General features: G+C 36.8%; 1 protein-coding gene across 9 annotated transcripts in view; it reads left to right on the top strand.

Moving 5' to 3' along the window:
* The window catches only part of ps (RNA-binding protein Nova-1-like protein passilla), a 151,849-nt gene that overhangs the window by 127,402 nt on the left and 3,989 nt on the right, over positions 1–20,458 (top strand). For 3 of the 9 annotated variants that reach the window (XM_089641219.1, XM_089641221.1, XM_089641222.1), the window contains 5 exons: positions 8,665–8,822; positions 9,702–9,902; positions 16,203–16,464; positions 19,040–19,087; positions 20,169–20,414. In XM_089641219.1, coding sequence (XP_089497345.1) covers positions 8,665–8,822; positions 9,702–9,902; positions 16,203–16,464; positions 19,040–19,087; positions 20,169–20,414 — 915 coding nt within the window. The remainder of the gene's footprint in view (positions 1–8,664; positions 8,823–9,701; positions 9,903–16,202; positions 16,465–19,039; positions 19,088–20,168; positions 20,415–20,458) is intronic. The other 6 variants (XM_089641220.1, XM_089641225.1, XM_089641223.1 and 3 more) reach the window with 5 other exon arrangements.

Genomic DNA, 20,458 nt, shown 5'->3' with positions numbered 1-20,458 from the left:
CGTTTATTTAATAGAGCCTGCACCGACTTGGTTTTTGTAAAAAAGAACCGAATAACCCGCATCAGGAATACTGATGTACACTTTTTTAATACGATCGCCCATCCAGGGTAAAAATGAATTATAATCTAATTGACTGTGCGATCATTACACGGCCGTCCCGCTCGTGTAACAATTCCAGAGTACCCAGCGAAAGGAAACGGAAACAAACAATAGACTCCCCGGCGGTCTATTTGTTGCCAGACCGTGCTCTCTATAATTTTAATCAAAATTAATGCTATGAATGGTACTTGTTCTGAAGAGGTGTTTTAAATAATTACTTTTAAATAAGACTTAACACCGCTTCATAACATTACCCCCCGCGCCACACAAATGTTTGTCCCCAAACATTAATACAACTCTAAAAAAAACTACAACTGCAATAACTAAGCTTGAAAAGATCCTCTGGGTTTCTAAAAAAAACAATCAACAATTATACATGAGCATCATAATTTGTAAGATAAGTAAGGAATAAGACAAAATCTACGATTTGGATAGCAAAACTTATGATGAATGGGTGTGCCGCAGCTTCAATCGCACCCATCGAGCGTGCAGCCGGATGGTTGAGCCTGCGATTCATCCATTCTAGAACTTAAAGATAACTTAAGATTAATGTAACTTAATTACAAATTTTAGAAGATATTACGTGAACGGAGTCTGCAAGCACCCACAGTATCGGAATACCGGGTGATGATAAATTGACGATTGTCGAAGACTGCCGTTAGCGTTACATCTGTGACGGAAAATATTCTTAAACAAAATTGTAGGTAAACCTGTAGGTATATAAAAAAATATTATTGTTCTTCTCAACACATCTAAACAACTTAAGCGTTAAAGCTTCACTGGCCCTTTAATAGGGCGATAAGCCACTCAGGCAACACTTTTTTTTTAGGGAGGTAAACCAACCCTCACTTTTCACTGAGTCTACTTCTCCGTTGGAGATAAAACACACTTCGAAGAAATTCTATCTACTCTACCTGACCTGGTTATTGGGTAAGTCTTTCGAAGAGAATTTATACAATAAGACAAAATAATCATCCTTGGAAAGCATTATTTCGTAATAGTAGAAAAAACTTTTAACCTTTACACACACGCAGGTGTGTAAGGTGGTTTAATCGAGTGGAACTGTCAACAACCAATCTTATAGATGTGGTGCAATTAGTAGTAGTATACATCCATTGTTGTAAATGGAGTCATTGGTCGAAGATTGTATACATCCATTGTTGTAAATGGTGCAATTGGTAGAAAATTGTATTATTGTACTAATTTATAGATAAAACTTACTTTTACTAAATATAACTAAAGTTATAGAAGGAATTTAAGGAAAAGACATATGCTGAACCAGCTCTTATAATTGTATCATTAATTACTATGAAATTATTAAACAAAATATCAAGAGTACTAACATAAGTATACCATTTCCAAACATGACAAGATAATTATAATAAAGTAAACAAAAATATATTTGGTAAAATTCAATTCTTAATAATAAAATTTTTAAAACTGCTTAGAAAACAAAGATGTACTGGACCGGTACATCTTCACTTTCTAAGTAACGGGCGAACGTATACAATATGCACATAAGTATATATTAAGAAACCTAGAATATACGGGGATAGTGGGAAAGTATCACCGTGCATTCCAAGATTTGGGCAGTTTATATATCCCATGCTACCTAACTTTCACTTGTTTAGTCAAAGCCATATTTCACGTCGTTTTTTTTTTTTTTTTTTTTTTTAATTATTGTCTTATAAGCTTATCTGAACAACATCATTGTCGTGTAACAAACTCGAGTAGGATACTAGAGTGTTATACTAAATTTATTATGTTTCTTTCTATTATTTACCGATTATACTAACCATTTTACGAAATTTCTATATTTTCTAAAAGAAAATTAACTAGGACAGGACTAAGGACTGTCATAATGCTGGGTCGCTCCAACTCGGGTGATCAAGCCGCTTTGTGCTCCCGTGCATTGAAAAATATTTGAAATATTAATTAATTGAGAGTACTTGGTAGGGTGGCCAGACCCACCAAAGCACTATCAGAAACATATTAATCCGGTATATTTTCTGACTTGACGATGTCTTTCACGTGAAAGTTACCAGTTTCCTTACCTTTGAGGTCTGCTAATGTATAGATTAAGTCTGATTTTTTCTTCACGACTATATTTTGCACAAAGCGTGGAGCTAGTTTCTGTGCAAAGTAATTTAAAGCGTTTGATTGGACGAAATTTCTACGCCAAACCCTGTCTCCGACTTGAAAACTAACATGTTTTCTCCGCAGGTTATAATGGTTTGCTCCTTTTTGATAAGCTTTTAGTAAAGCATCTGAGACTTGCTCATAAACTGATGACAGTTCTTCTAATTTTTGTGCGTAGATTCTCTGACTAGTACAATTTTGTGAATTAGATTCCGTATCAGCTATAGGGTTACGATGCAAATCACCGTCTAATATTTGCTCCCGACCATGCATTAGAAAATAAGGTGTAAAACCCGTAGCGCAATTTACGGAATTGTTCATAGCTGATTGTATTTGTGGTAAAAATTTTGACCAATTACGGTGGTCTGATTCAACTAATATCGATAATGCGGTGCCCAAAGTTTGGTTATATCTCTCTACCACATTATTTTGAGGGGTATAATAAGAGTTATAAAACGGAGGAGGTATATTATAATTATTTAATAAGTCCTTAAATTCTTTGGATACAAACTGACGGCCGTTATCACAAACAATGGTGCGCGGTACGCCATGTACAAGAAAGATACTTTCTTCTAAACTCTTCACAATGCTTCGCGCGGTACCTTTGCGCAACGGGAACAGCCAGGTAAACTTTGAAAAAACATCGACACAGGATAAAATAACGGTAAAACCAGAGTAACTTCTCGGTAATGGACCTACCAAATCCAACGATAACATTTGCATTGGACGTGTAACTTTTTTTGGATGTGATGAAATACCGTTAGGTGAGGCCGTACTGATTTTGTGGGCCTTACAGACCGTACAGCGATTTACAAATTGTTTAATGTCTCTGTACATATTTGGCCAAAAATACCGTAATTGTGCTTTTTTATAAGTTTTAAAAACGCCGGGGTGACAAGATCGAATAGACTCGTGAACACTACTTAAAATGTCTAATCTTTTTTCTTGAGGAATTACTTTTTTCCACGCAGTGTCTTCACACAGTGCTAAACGAGTTTTCGTGTGACGAAATAGTTCGTTTTCCCGAATTTGGAAGTTCTGAAAACGTTGGGGAAATTCTTGACAACCCTTCCAAATATTTTGATACCACTCATCTTGAATATTTCCTGAATCTATAATGGAGATTTCGGCAAGATCCATTCGCGAAAGGACATCTGGGACTATGTGTTGAGTACCTTTACGATGGATTACGTCAAACGAGAATTGGGATAGGCGTGAACTCCAACGCGCGAGACGACCGCTGGGGTTGGACAGAGAACCTAACCATTTTAGGCTTGAGTGGTCGGTTACAACTGTAAAATGAGTTCCTTCAATGTATGGTCTAAAGTGTGTAACGGAGTCTAGTACGGCTAAAAGTTCGCGCTCAGTTATTCCATAATTACGTTCGTGAACGTTTAAGCATCTCGAAAAATAAGCAATAGGGTGCTCCTGTCCATCTATAGTTTGAATTAATACCCCCCCAATGCCTACGGAGCTTGCGTCACAGTGTATAGCGAAGGGTTTCGAAAAATCTGGACAACTTAAGACTGGGGCAGAAGTAAGTGCTTGCTTTAGTGCAATAAATGCGGATTCAGCTTCCGGTGACCATTTAAAATTACTAATTCCCTTATTTGAACCAGTAATACTTGTTAAAGGAGCTGCAATGCTTGAAAATCCCTTGATAAACCGTCTAAAGTAACCGCACAGGCCAACAAATGCCCGAATTTGTTTAGCATTTTTCGGTATAGGAAAATCTTTAATACTATCTATCTTACTTGGATCAGTGCGAAGTCCCTGGGAATCCACCATATAGCCCAAGTATTTAAGCTCGGCTTTACAAAATTCTGACTTTTTTAAGTTAATGGTGAGACCCGCGTCTCGTAGACGTTCGTACACCCGATTTAACAAGTTTAAATGTGACTTCAAGTCTTCCGATACTAATATAAGGTCATCTAAATAGCAAAAAACATTATCATCGAAATCAGGTCCAAACAATGCATCCGCTAGTCTTTGTAATTCGCTAGGAGCATTTTTCAAACCAAACGGCATGCGAGTGAACTCAAAGAGGCCCCGCCCAGGAACAACAAATGCTGTCTTTTCACATGATTTTTTGTCCAAGGCTATTTGCCAAAATGCCTTGGAGAGGTCAATCGAGGAAACATATCTGGCACCGCCCAGTTTATCTAGGATACGCGCAATATAGGGAAGAGGGTAACTATCACGTACCGTGACGTTATTAATTTTTCGAGAATCAAGGCAGAATCTAGCTGTTCCGTCTTTTTTTGTTACAATTATTACTGGACTGGACCATGGTGAACGAGAAGGTTGAATAACCCCTAATTTTAGCATTTCATCAACTTCTGTTTCTAATTGTTTCTGCCGTGCGGGTGAAAGAGGGTAATACCGCTGTTTGATGGGTGGTCCTGTTGTAATTATTTTGTGTTTAACTAAGTGTGTTAGACCTAACCCCTTTTTTTCAAAAGAAATTGACTCGAATTTTTTAACTATTTTAGAGAGTTCCCTGTTCTCTTCAATAGTTAGGGATGAGGCTGGCCGAATAGCCCGCAACCCACTAATATTTCCTTCCGAAACAGGAAGAGTAGCTTTCGAAAACAGTTCCGGTGCGATGTGGAACTCCTTCCAAAAGTTAACTCCTAGAATAATTGAAGGCGACAATGTCGGGATGACGTAGAAAAGAATTTCCTTTGTGGATGATTTATACGTGACCGGCAATGACATTGTCCCTAAGACTGGTTGGTTTGAACCGTCCGCTGTATAAACACTAAACTTAACTTTAACTAACTTAATACCTAATTCCTTAAAAATTTTATAACTATTGCCTCCTAGACATGACAATGAAGCGCCGCTGTCTAGCATTCCACTGTAGAAATTATTTATAATATGTACATAAGTATAAGGACGGTTATCATTTTCAATAGCCATCTCCCGTGGCAGCGGGCCCACTGTTCCGGTTGATGGGGATGAAAGAAATTTATCAACTATTCGGAGCCAACTCTCCCACTCGCTTTTCCTCTGCGCCAAGGACGGCTTGTAGCAAGAGAGACTCCGACCTAGTTTTTTGACTTTTTATGAGCTTTGTCATTGATAGCTCCCACTTTAGGATTGTTAGACCTTGAATTTTTCTTCCTGCAATCTTCTATAACGTGTCCCGATAGTTTACAATATGAACAGAATGGTTTATTGTAAAACGTTCTAGAATTTTCGTGTGCAGTTTTTGTATATGTGTTAGAAGTAGAAGAAGACGGTTTATTGTATTTATAATTATTATCTCTGTTTCCAAGACTAACTTTAGTATAGTTGTTGGAATAATTGTTGTTATTTGGTTTTCTGTACTGATTTTGGTTATAACCTTGGTGTCTATGCATATTATTATTATTAAAATTAGGTGTTTGTCTAGCAGTACTATCAAATTTCTCCGGTTTATTAGTGACAGGTAAGTCTACTTTTGGTTGAGAAACGTTGAAAGATACGAAATCATCCGACAGTGATGCATAAGATTCCAAGTTGCCTGCATGAGTAGTCAATTGCTCGAATGTCGATATATCTCTTGAGACTAGTAAATTTGTATACATAGGCAATAAAGCTTTTTTTGCCAACCGCAAAAGTTCTAATTCCGGTAGTTTAGCTTCAAGCATATTGTTTAATGACTTCATTCTGAGAGTGAATTCTAGCACTGACATACCTTTAGGTTGTGTCATGTTAAATAGTTTTACCTTAAGATCTGTTTGAAGGTCGTTTGCTTCAAATTGTCTTATCAAAAGTTTTGAAAGATCGTCCCATTTCAAATCCTGAGTGTAAATAGACCTGAACCACAGGAGTGCTAAACCTTCTAAAAGATCAGGAAAAACGCGTACAAGATGATCCTGGTTAAAATTTTTTGTCCTACATTTCTCCTCAATTAATAGTAAGAATTCCCTTACACTACTTTTTCCGTCATATTTCAGTTTCCAACCGTCTACGTTATTTGAGTGTGAGTCCCTATAAATAATCTTCGTTTGTTTAATTATGTGGGCTTTCTTAATGGTTGTGTCGTCTAATTCAGAATCCGATGATTCAGAATTCACTTCACTTATAGCAGGTATTTTAATCTCTTTATTATAAGCGCGCGCCTGTAAACGTAACTCATGAGAAGTCGACGATGGATCAATATTCCTGTCTTTAAGTTCTTTAATGAGAACCTCCTTCGAAGCCCCATTGATATTTGGTATTGGTATTGGTGAAGACATGATTACGTTCTTTGATGTTCAGATAGAAAGAAAGAAGTAAAAGAAGAGAAAAATAAATATTTAATTTTTTTTTGTTTATAAAACAAAAGAAACTCTTCATTGACGGCTGTAGTATCATTAGACGTAATATTAGCTCAACTTCTATTGTACAATTGTGAAAAAAAACAAAAAAAAATTGTTAAAAAAAATATGCTCCACCCTAATGAGAATTGCGAAAAATGGACCACCCTATTATATTGTGAAACGTTATTAAACGTCGGCCTAATGTAATTGTCAATCAAAGATATCATTTAATTTGGGCGAAAAAAAAATGACGTAGGTATGTATATAAATAATATTGAGTGTTTGTTGACTTACGAGTAATTAAAACGCATATCGATTGTAATGTGGACTTACAATTTGTATTGTAGAACGCCGACATAAATGTTTTTAATATTAAGTATATTAGCGTAAAAATCTAATAATATTATAAAACGCAAATATGCCTTGATCAAACAAGTGAATGACATCGTAAAATAATCGTAAATAATTATGAATTAGACAGTTTGACATAACCTCCCATATAATCATCTTGTTTACCAATTAGTGTTGACATAAAATTTGACAGCTACAAAAGCATAGATAAATCATAGATTTCATGAAAGATGAAAGTTTACGCAAGATTTTACCATAGAATAACGCAAATTATGAATTATCGTTACAAGAATACTGAGTGTATTTGAGGTTATGAAACAATATTCAAATCACTTGACATATGTGATACAATATTATGTCAATTAATCATGAAACATTTCACCAAAATCAGCACAACATGCAATCACCACGAGCCAAAACACGTTGAGGCGCCAATTGTTACCGGCCATATTTTATATTAAATGCCATCCCGAACTTTGCAGATTTTCTGCGCGCCAATACTCGGTCCTCGAGTAATGTTCGGGATGGGCAGAGCATGAAACTGTCGCCAAGGCATGGGCACACAAAGGATTACAGGTTCTACTGATTGTAGTGAAATGAAAGCAGTAGTTTTGTTTTTGCACATTATAAAACATGGAGAATATATTTAAGTAAACATGTTACATATTATGACTCGGCACTTACCCCCAGGGATCAAAAATTGGTTCTTAATTCTATCTAAAACTGATTAACCACTTAATTACGGAAAGTGAGCGGGGAGCTTCCATACGGCCGGCGGTGGTCTGTCCCAGACAGATCGAGCTGGCACCATCAGGGCTTTGGTCCAGGAGACGGGTCCAGCGTCTCCGACAAGGTGGCTGATAAGCGGTTCTGGAGCGTATCGGGTCTATCGTTTATGTAACATTAATGGAGCGAATCCATCCATTGAGCTGATCGGCAGATTACTTGAGCGGGTGCCGTCCGGGCTTGTGATTTTATTATCCGTATCTTATTAAGAAAAATACGGCTTGTATCGCGCCACTTGAGGTGAATGCTTCATTTCCCGGAGTCCGCGGAATAACGATTTGCAAGGGATCGCGTATATAAACTTCAGTAGAACATTATTTGTGATCTTCACGAACACACACACGGTCATCCATTATACGGACGTTTATTTAATAGAGCCTGCACCGACTTGGTTTTTGTAAAAAAGAACCGAATAACCCGCATCAGGAATACTGATGTACACTTTTTTAATACGATCGCCCATCCAGGGTAAAAATGAATTATAATCTAATTGACTGTGCGATCATTACACGGCCGTCCCGCTCGTGTAACAATTCCAGAGTACCCAGCGAAAGGAAACGGAAACAAACAATAGACTCCCCGGCGGTCTATTTGTTGCCAGACCGTGCTCTCTATAATTTTAATCAAAATTAATGCTATGAATGGTACTTGTTCTGAAGAGGTGTTTTAAATAATTACTTTTAAATAAGACTTAACACCGCTTCATAACATTCACTTATTCAACAAAATATATTACAAACAAACCACATCTTGATATTTCACTGCAGAGCAATGACACTTCAAATATACACAGCTTACATTTATTTATGTTTTAATATTCGCCTATGTACCACTGTGTACTTATAATCTCATGTATCACATTATTGTAAAAGCCTTTTATGGCGTTTAATAAATAAATAAAATAAAAATGTTACACCTCAAATGAGTGTCTAACGGTGTAAAGACAGATTTGAATTTGTGTAATGTTTGTCGTTATCCGTGTCAAATTGGTTTTTTCCAGGTGAGAAAGAATCAAACAAGAAAGCGTGCATGATGATTCTGGCCAAAGTGGTGGACGATCCGTCCTCGGGCATGTGCCTCAACGTGTCCTACGCCGATGTGGTGGGGCCTGTGGCCAACTTCAACCCCACCGGCTCCCCCTACGCGCAGGGCCAGCAGGTACGCACCCCTCTCCGCATGCCCACCCCATAACATTATATACTCCATCATCAACTCATTCCAGATCCTGGAATACATTATTATCATTCCGAATTGTTCTAAGATAAGAGAATCTGGTTCTGTCCTAATTAGTAAATACAAAACCAAATCAGTATCAATCATTATCCATTTTTGTCACTTATTTTGGCATGCTCGTCGTTTAGTCAAGGGGAATTATTATTACATATTGCTACTAATAAGTTGAATATTCGTCTAGAGATAATTATTATACATATGTATGTATTGTAACAATGATTTAATAATATTGCATTGTAGACATTGTGTGGAAGTATGGATGTATGACGGGGACTCTTATAATATTCTGGACATGTTTGAATGCGTTGATTGCACTGAAGAGATAAACCGATAGAAGTGTGTTGTGGGCGTGTCTGTGTGCCAGGGGTAAGCTCCATTTTCCCTTATTTTACTTCCGGTGAAATCAATCAAACATCAGAAAATCAGTTAGGTAATATGCAGATACACTGGATGTCCTTAATATGCACAAATTAAAACAATTTGTATCGGTTCAATAGCAATGATGAGCATCTATTTTATGCAAAGTGTTTTTAAAATAATTTATGCGTATTGAGAATATCCAGCATTTGTGGATATTTGCCAGCAATTTGGTTGGCCTGTCTTGATTGAGGCCCAACAGCTGTGAGTGAGCTCTTGGTCACACTTGTAGGGAGTATCTGTAAAGTGGTTGATAGATGATGAATGCCCCTCCACCGACCTGTGGCCCGAGACTGAGACAGACTGAGAGGTGCGGCGCGGTGGCGGTCGGCTGGTTGGTTGAGAGGCGGTGTGTTACTCATACCTTGTGATGTTGTAACGTTGCAGGCTCACGCGTTCAGCTCGAGCACGGCGTCCCTGAACAGCAGTGGGCTGGGGGTGGGGGGGCTCGCGGGGCTGGGAGGGGCGGGCGGGGCGGGCATGCTGATGAACGGGGGTGCGCTGGCTAGTCTCAACCTCACTCTCAACCTCACCTCACCGCAGCCCGCTGCCAACACGGTCACCGCACAGGTGCTAGACCACATCAAGGTGACACCCACCACTACTCTCTCTCTGTATTGTATCAAACAAACACACACACGCACACACTCACTCACAGACACATTCAAGAACAGGACGATTGATTCACGCGTGATTTGCTCATTCTAACAAGTCTATTTATATTCAGAAGTACATAGTTTAGCAGTCATCTCTGTTTTCACAAATGTCTGTGGTTTATAAAAACCATAGACAAAATAACATTTTATGGGAGATTCATACTTGATTTGCTCATTCTAACATGTCTATTAAATTCAGAAGTAGTACAACTATCATCACTGTTATAATATTGTATGGGGAGATGGCACGGAGAACAGTTACTCAAGATGGCAATCTCATTTTCCAAGATTTCTTCGTAATAGTTTGGAATTTTCAGTTTTAAAAAAGTTCACATGATTTTTAAAAACAGTGCTACCACTCAACCAAATTCAAACTGCAAAATTGACAACTCTTGCAATTCAAAATATATATACATATATAGGATAAGATTCATAGGCTAGACTAACTCACCGCAAAGACTTGAAACATTTTGTGTCTTTCAACTCTGTTGCACTCGTCTAACTCTCGGCTAGTAAAGTTATGTTTGGCTTTCTTTCTTTCTCATTATCATTTCCATCTGCGCCTTCATTCATATCACCTTTTACAGTCCACTAACCTCACTAATACAGTTGCTTCATTTAATAACCTCTTAGAATATTGTGTTGTATTAATTGTTCACCTGCTCAAATAAGTAAATAACGAGGGTGGAATGTGGATTCTTATTGCTTGCAGTGTGTTTTCACTATTACCAAACCTATTCAACTTTGCTGGAAAGGTATATTACATATTTGTTATTACCACAAATAAAATAATTGCAGCTTGACTTGCTCTGTGATGTATTATATCATTTTGCGCATCATAAACTCTTCAACAATTGCAGTTTTTCAAACTTCCATTGTATTGGAATAGTACGATTTAACAATTAATGATTGATTGATCAGATTCTTTACATTTTATTTGTGTTTGTAATAAGATAATTATTAAAGCTGCGAGGGGCGTTTTTTTAGGTAACTACTTATTTGATAATAACTCCATTCCTACTTCAATGGCTGTAAAGGCATTTCTGTTCCATAATTCTATGTTAATATTGTAAACATATCTTTTTTTAAGGTTACCAACTATAAGTATGTATGTTGATACAAGTATCCCATTTTCTAATCTTCTTGTCTCTTGTGTGGAAGAATATTTTATCAAAAGAAACTTTACTACACCTGTAGAATGGGTAATGGGTAAGAATGGGTAAGTTGCGGAAATCATTCTTTATTTTGTAACGATTTTTGCAAAAGTGAAAACCAAGTTTTTTGTAATGAAATAAAATGGGTACATTTTTTACACAAACATCACTAAATGGCCCAAATCTGACTTTAACTTCAGTTTATGAAGTTCTTTTACAAAGTTGGCTTTAATTTCAGAGAGTAATTTTAAAGTTGGGATTGGTGACTGGTGTGCAAAAAAAATCATTCAAATATATGTATTATTTTCAAAGATATAGCGGTTTAAAGCAAAATCCATTTTATCGAATGAGACTTTACTTTCACCCGTTTAAAGTGTGTTAAGAAAGCACAATGCATTTTTTTAAACAATTTTATATTTACATAAACTCCCGGACCTTTTATCTACTTTCAACATAATTACCATCCAAGTCAAAGCACTTGTCGTATCGTAATACAGGAATGAAGAAGCTGGCAGTACGATACGACAAGTGCCTTAAGTGTGCCAAAACATACGGCGTACGACGAATGGGCCATTGGCGCTTTAGCCCCGGCATCCTAAGGGTTAATATGGATAGCAATTATGTTGAAAAGTAGATTAAGGTCCTGGCGTTGATATAAAAATGAAATTCCATCGTGCTTTTTCAAAATAGTACTTCTGAAAAACGCCCCTCATATTAAATAAACAATACATATAAGTAATGCGACTTTGCAGGGGAAGTAACATTGATTTTGACTGTCTGCAAATAGCCCACAGAGAATGGGTTTAGTGGAAACTGACGACACTGAAGCAATTTATCACTTTTCATAATGTCATTATGTATAAAGGTTTGCTTCATTGTATGTACTTCTATTCAGTTCACCCTTCTCACATTTTCAATTTTTGAATATCATCTTTTTCGAAGATCAATTCTACAAGTCAAATCGATCTTGGTGTTTTTTTGGGTTAAACTTGTTTAATGCTTTTTTGTTATTTGTTTTTGGGGTGTTATGCCCCGTTGCGCTAACTCCTTCTTTAGCCAACGTTTCGGACACTGCAATGCTGTCCGAAACGTTGGCTAAAGAAGGAGTTAGCGCAACAAGGCATAACACCCCAAAAACAAATAACAAAAATACTTTTGGTCGTGAAAATCTTAAATCATATTTGTTTAATGTTTGTATAAAAATAAAAAAATAATCAGCCAGAATTAAAAAAAAAAAACTTTTATTTAGATTGTGGGGTCTTGATTCTTCTTGAAGTTAGTAGACCAAATGGTAGAACCTGCAGACAAGCTGCCTTGTGGCAGGCTGCTTCGTGTGACTACTTGAAGTTAGTAGACCAAATGGTAGAACCTGCAGACAAGCTGCCTTGTGGCAGGCTGCTTCGTGTGACTACTTGAAGTTAGTAGACCAAATGGTAGAACCTGCAGACAAGCTGCCTTGTGGCAGGCTGCTTCGTGTGACTACAAGATACTTTTTCTTGTTATTATTAAAATTTAAAAACAAATACCATGGTGTATTTTTAATACAATGTACAAATTTGTTGCAAACCATTTTAAAAATGTAATTATTTTATTAGTGGTTTTTGTTCACATAGATGGGGTTAATTGAATGCAAATGAACTGTACCTGCTTTATTCATTTTACTATCATAATGCTTTCTCTACTTCACCTTCCCTTCTTCATACTTAACCCTTTGTGCTCCTGTTCTATTTGCTGCAATACCACGACTCCAGCCAACCATAAACTAATTCTTTCAGTACCAAAGGGTTCTTTGCCCTTTTTGTAGAGTCACTGAGGAATTCCAAATGAATCATTTATTTTTCAATCAATATTCTCCTAAATAAATGTGTACCCACTTTTATGTTTTCATAGTTAAGACCTCGAGTTTTAACAACATAATATAGCACCATGTTAATTACAAAATCAGTCTTATCTAAATATTTTGAAATATTCCCGCTTGACATTCACTTCAAATAGATTCGCTGTTTTTGAAGTAAACTTTTAAATGCAATGATAAAACTTTGTGTTCTCTCTTTCTAAAACTGTTTTTATCCATGACCAGAAGACCATAGAAGAGAAGATAATTTGAGTTTTATAGTTTTATGAGGATATGTCATTTGGTGGCACATATGTCACAATGTGAATCAGTGGCTATTGACGTTACGGTCAAAATAATTTTTGGTGAATGTTCACCTAACTGCTGCACTTTTAATAGTAAAAGATACATTGAAGTTCCATTTTCATTCAATCAAAATTAAAAAATTTCCGTATATAACGATCTTATACCGCCGTTTGAAATAACCCAAACTGAGAACCTAATTGGGTAAATATTTACCTAATTTTTCAAGTTACAATTTTATAAAACAGGAGAGTTGAAGTGATGGGAGGTACATGTAGCTAACCCTTATGTAAACAATAAGGAAGTTGAGTGAAAAATATTTTGACTTATAAAAAATATGTTCATGTAGATAAAAAAATATCGATTCTAAAAATATAAATATATTTCTATATTATTATTCTTAGAATTAGTTAAACGTTCTTGAAAAAGCATTCAATAGCAATAGACTGTATACGCTCCACGATTGGTCGAAAGAATTCTGACGTCACATGTGTCGTGACTTGTACGTTCAACGGATCACCTATGGTGCATCTCTTTCTATTACATGAGAGATGGTCGGTTTAGATGAGAGAGGTGTACAGTAGAACCCCGTTAATTCGAACCCCGATAATTCGAAAAAACGCGTAATTCGAAATTTTCGCAAAAAAAAATTCCGCTGAAAAATTTTTTCATACAAATTTTTTTTTAATTCGAAATTCGTTAATTCGTAATTCGAAATTTATTTTTGTCCGCGCACGAAAATTTGTTCGTGTAATTCGAAAAAATTTGATTTTTGCGAAAATAAATCATAATATTTCGTAAATCTGAATCTAAAAGTCAGCCGTGGCGGTAAAACGCCGAAAAATGTATTTTTACGTGGTTATACATCTTCCTAATTAGTATTATTATTCTGTAAATCTGAATCGATTTACACTGGAATATCGTATTTTTTCAAATTTATTTCGAATATCCGAGTTTAAAGGGCCGAGAAAATACATTTTACGCGGATATATGTCGTAGTTTTACGAGTTTACGCCAAATATCTGAATTTAAAGGGTCGGCCGCGACGAAACTCGGCCGCGTAATTTCGATTTACGCGTAAATATATCGTATTTCATCACCGCGACGGAAATCGGACGCGAAATTTCAATTTACGCGGAAATATATCGTATTTTTACTAACTTTACTTCGAATATCCGAGGTGAAAAAATACGGCGCGACGGAAATCGGCCGAAAAATTTCGATCCATGCCGAAATATGACATATTTTTACGAATTTACTTAAAAGATCGGCCGCGACGAAAAACTGCCGACAAAATTCGATTTACGCGGAAATATATCATATTTTTACGAATTTATTTCAAATATCTGAATTTGAAGAGCCGGCCGCAACGGAATACGGCCGCGAATTCTCGTTTTACGCGGAAATATATCGTATTTTTACGAATTCAAATTCAGATATTTGAAATAAAGGGCCGGCCGCGACGGAAAATTACCGCGAAATTGCGATTTACGCGGAAATATATCGTATTTTTACGAATATCTCAATTTAAAGGGTAGGCCGCGACCGAAATCCGCAGCAAAATCTCGATTTACGCGTAAATATATAGCATTTTTACGAATTTATTGCGAATATCTGAATTTAAAGGGCCGGCCGCTACGGTAATCGACCGCGAAAATAAAGAAATAATTGGTATTAATACGAATTTACAACTAAAATACCACCCGGATTTGAAGAGGCGGCCGAGAAAATCGATTTTCGGCGTTTTTTTTTTTTTTTTTTTTTCATAAAATTTCGAATTACGTGGGAATTCGTTAATTTGAAATTTGATTTTTGATGTCCGCTGGATTTCGAATTAACGAGTTTCTACTGTATAGGCCAAAGGTTTATTTGGGTTTGTCAAATATATGTACGTATTTGTTGTTATTATTATATGAAATGGATTTCTAAAGATACATATTCGTATAGTGCTTTATAATAATATGTTGTTTATTGCATAACTTAGAAGTTTTTATTATTATACATGTCACATAGCATGTGATACACTTCAGGCCGCCGGCCGCCCAGAAAGGTCTCACAGTGAACTGGGCTGTAAACCGTTATTTTACTTTTGGTCTTTACTTTTCTGCGCGGTGGTCCTGAATTAGCGCGTGGAACGTCAACAAGTAGCGACGGCAATACCGTACAAGTACCGTACCGGGCCTGAAAAGCAAATATTCTAACTTAAAATATTAATTTAACTATGAAATCTTAATCAATTTTCTTTTTTTTTTAATAACATCAATTCTAATAGACGGTTAACATTGGTAAAAAAATTACTGGAATTCCTTGTTGAAGAATTAAAATTTTTTCCATACAAAATGCTTGAGCGTCGTGGTTTTCACAGTTCTAATGACGTCACACCACACCCCGCCTCTTACCGCTCGGATTCCGCTCGTTTTGGCGGGCTTAATAAAATTTAAACTTTGAGAATTAATTTAATTATGAAAACAAACTTTAAAAAAAAAAAAAAAATACCAGTATTTAAGTTTGAATGCGAACATTGATAAAAAAAAATAAAAAAAATGGACTCAACTTCCTTATTGTAAACATTTCAATGTACCAAATGTAAAAGCCCCGTGGGCGTATAAAAAAGTAAATAAATCATTTTTTTTATCAATTGTCATTATTGTAGGCAGTAGGTCATAGCTAGTCGCCATTTCCATCTACATCATAAAAGGAAGATTTATTAATTATAAACCATGAAATTATATTCAGATTGGTACATTTGATGACTATCGCTTCAAATTTTGCAAATTTGATTTAAAGCTGAAACCGGTAAATTGACGCTCAAAGGGGACTATACAAATGAGTTTGGCTGGAGAGGTATTGGAGCAGCAGCAGGGGTAGGTGTATGTAGAAGAGATGGGTGCGGGACGCTTGTGGTGTTTGTTGATTGGCTTGTTTGTCCTCCCCACTAAAGAAGGTGGATGCCCCTCCCTATCGACAGGCTCACCTGCGTGCCAGCGGCTACTCGGAAGCCGGCGTGTCGGAGATCTGCACGGCGCTGGGTCTGCTGGCCAAGCACGGCGTGCTGGGGCTCGGCCTGCCCCCGCTGCCGAGCCTGCCCAACCTGCCCTCCCTGCCCAGCCTGCAGGCCGCCGCGTTGCCCTACTTTCCCGCGCTGCAGCCCGACCAGAACTCGCAGGCCAGCGTCTTTGGACCTATCGGACAAGTCAGTCTAGGTGAGTACCCTTAATCCTCTTGCTCTTATCATATACAATATACACAATGGTTGCCTTCATTCAGAGTACTGCTTTAAAAGTAACAAATATATCGATTCTACAACCGTTGTAGCTTTCGATTGGATTGTTCAAATCACAAAATACCAAATGGTACTGATTGTTGATTCGATGGAGATTGAAACACCTCAAAAGAGTTGTGTCTTTTGAATCTGATACGTCACAAACAATAATTGTTTTGCTTTTCAAAACATAATACAGTACTCTTGCACTTGTCCACCGCCCTAAAAACCAGTCAAGTGTCCAATTAGTGAAAGTGGTGGATTAGAGCACTTATACAAAATATGCTAAATATGAAAACGGGTATTTTGTAAAAACACAAACACCGCTATTGATCTTTCGTAAAATTTCCATTTTTAATTAAGTTCAGATGTCGTATTTATGCTTGCGAGACGACTCCATTTTGTAATTTTTGTCAAACAAGGAAATGAAAAGGAAGACGTGTGAAAGTTGCTAGAATCCCAGAGGACTAATGGAAATGTCTTAAAACAAGAATAAAGCACCGATGGCGAAATGATAACTGAGTGTAAAGAGTAAGATAACCCATAATAATTTGTACAATGTAAAAAGCTTGCGCTCGAGTCTAGGTACACTTCATTGATTACTGGTGGATTACTGAAAGAGCACTGTATTATACTTTAGTAATAAACCAAAACAAAAATATAAATATGTACTACTTTGAAGGTGACCATTTTTAATTCCAATTGTCTCGTATGTGAAATTTATCGATATTTACAATACTTGTATTTAATAATGTATCAAACACTAGATATTTTTATGAAATCATGTCACATACGAGTCAGTGTGTGTGTGGGGGTAGCTGATATAGATAGCCCTAGCCGTTAGCCGTGTTGAAGTGTTGAATGTTGTGAGAGAGAGTCAGAGGCCAATGCCCGTGACAGTGGGAGCCCTAATCTCCATCAAGCAAACAAGCATTTCACTGAAACTGTCGCATTATGCTGAAATGCCAAGTAAGTGTTAATCCCTTCATTATGTACTACTTCTGAGGACTTCACCCCTTAGTCCTTTTCGCATCACCCTTAATCTGCTTGGAAATTTTCTTTCTGTTCAAATAATCTGTTCTTTTTGTGATTGCCACAGCTTTAAATTTAAAATCATTACACCAGTGATGCCATTCCTACCGAAATCTCGGAAGATCTACCGATTTCAGTAAAAATTTACTGAAATTTTTGAAAATCTACCAAATTCAGTGAAAATCCACTGATATTCAGAGAAAATTCACTTACAGAAAGTTTTTTAAATTTCGTAGATCTCGGGGAATCAGAAATTCTCTAGCCCCCCCCTCCCCCAGGGCGCGAAATATTGTAGGGAAATCGTGTAATCTAGCACTTATAAACCAATCTTTGTCATTAATCTCAAATTTTTCAAGTGACATCTCCCGTCATCTTCATTTTCCCGGCATGGCATCACTGTTGGTCACCGTAATTTAATTCCCCGGTGTTGAAGTAGTGGCGTCAGAGTGCCCACAAACGGGGGAAGTATATATCTTTGATGGGCGGACATAACAGTATAACTGCATTTTTGACCATTTAACGATTTATATGAGAAAATGTGTCTTGTGTATGCCGGCATCAATGGTATTAACATTATAGTTACACCAGTACTCAAAACATAAATAAACAACTTTGTGCCTACTAAACTAACTTAAAATACTTGAGATAATTGGGTTCATAATAATGTTTTTTTGCTCTCCTGAAAAGTTACACTTTTGCAGTTATACTCTTATGTCCGCCCATCAAAGATATAGTATGTAGTCTTATATAACTGGAATTGACGAATCAAATGGTTCAATCAATGGATTCTAATCTTTTGTCCGCTTCTCCTCTCTCTAACCTCTCAGCCCCCTCTCATAAGGTTTATATTATAATATATTTTCTACGTTGCCACCTTCACTTGTATACTTTTATATTGTTATGTATTTGCCCATTCACTGATGCTTTAGATAAATCTTCCCAAATGCTTTCTTCTTTTTTTTATTTTAATTTCCAAATTCAGTAAGAAGAAACATACATACTTTGCATATATAAATTTGGTCTTAAAAATAAGTTTGTTTAACTCCTGAAATATATATATATATATATACGTAATATGTACTTTGCTTATACATAATATTAAAAAAGCATTAGTACATATTATGTTTACATAAATCATGACATCTCTAATTTATATATACATAATGTGTACTAATGCTTATAATATTAAAAAAGCTTTTTACAAATAAAAAATAACCCTTGCAGAACACTGGGAGAATTCAGTTTGTTGAATTACACGAGTAGTCCCTGCTTTCAATATGTGTTGGCGAGATTGGCGGGTCGGGCTAAAAGACAGCTCTGGCTTCCGTTGTCCAGTCCAGTAGCCATGTAGCCATGTAGCCATGTAGCCATTAGTGTGTAGAGTAGTGCGTAGAGTGGGAAGAGAAACAGGGAAGTAGTTGTTGTGGCCTTGATCGTTGTGAGTTTGTTTGCCTAAATGTGTAAAGTATCTTTTTCTGCAATAGCTCAAGAAGGGTCCTGGTCACCTGTGGCTTACTACGACTCAGTAATCGGTACGTCGACATTTGTCCATTTCTTTATTTGACCAACGTCAGTTCGGGACATTGGCGGACACTCCTCCCACCTCTTTCCTCGCGGCATGGATTGCGATTGTTCCCGGGCATCTGCTGCTACAGCCAACCGACCAACCAACCAACCAACCAACCAACCTACCTATAGGAATGCAATTAATATTAACTCGATTTTAAAATATTAAACATGCTTTCAAATGTAAGCAGTTTGCTTTTGTGTATGTATATATAATTACATATCGCTAAAATTTGTCTAATAGCTAGGTTACATAATGATATAAAATTAGTTTATGAATTAAAGTAATATGTGATATAAAATAGGCAATCACTAATATTAATATTGATCAAAAGTATAAACTATAAATATATTATATATGAATATAAGCTGGCTCCAAAGTGTTATTACTTGCATTCCTATTGAGTTACAAATATCTGTGCATGAAACAAACCATAAGAAGATACAATATAGTATGGTTTGAACAATGTCCGTAAAAAGGCACTTATTTTCCCCTTTTTAACAAAATGTTTAAATAAATAAATGTAATGGCTTCTCAACTTTCATTCTTCTATGGAATATTTTAAATTTAGTTTGTGATTCAAACAACTCAATATTTCCTGCCCGTTGTTTGAAGAATGTTACGAAGGCATGCTTTTCATTTTGAATAATTCTCTAATTAACCAAATCATTGAAAACAACAAACTTGTTGCTTTTTATTAGCCTGAGACATTGTGAACAATCTGTTTATGTTAGGTGCAAATCAAATAAGATTTTTTATTAACACCCTTCTTAATATCAACTGTCCCTAACGAAAAATGGTCACAAATAGCTACTTTCCAGGAGTGGGAAAACAGTGAAAATTTTTCTTTTAAATGATATCAAGTATTTTTTATAAATGGACAAATGAAATAACATTCTTATTTACATTAAATTTTTTCGCTTTTTTTGCTCTTCTGAAAAGTAGTGATTTGTTCTATGCCTTTTTGGCTTGGAACAGGGAATATAATCAGAAATAAATTGAAACTTGCCCCGCCCCTATTGAGTCCCCCCTCTTGCTTGTTGCAGGCAACACATCCCCTACGACGCGCAACTCGCTGGAGCGCTTCAGTGCGGCGGACGTGGCGTACGAGCAGGCCTTCCGCCAGCCGGCCGTGGCGCCCGTGTCGCTCAACAACAACTCGTTCGGGTTGGCCACGGGCGGCGGCCCCGCCGGCCTCATGCCGCTCAGCAAGAGCCCCACGCCGGGCGACCTCGGTGCCAAGGATACCAAGAACGTGGAGATTGCCGAGGTCATCGTGGGAGCTATCTTGGGTAACTAACTACTGTCCTATTACTGTAACTACACACACCAGTAG

This window comes from Hesperophylax consimilis, chromosome 16 (assembly GCF_061612785.1).
Source record: "Hesperophylax consimilis isolate HC1 chromosome 16, BYU_Hcon_1.0, whole genome shotgun sequence".
In the NCBI taxonomy this organism is placed as follows: Eukaryota; Metazoa; Arthropoda; class Insecta; order Trichoptera; family Limnephilidae; genus Hesperophylax; species Hesperophylax consimilis.
Note: the sequence above shows the minus strand (reverse complement) of the source record. Positions and strands in the feature narration are given on the sequence as shown.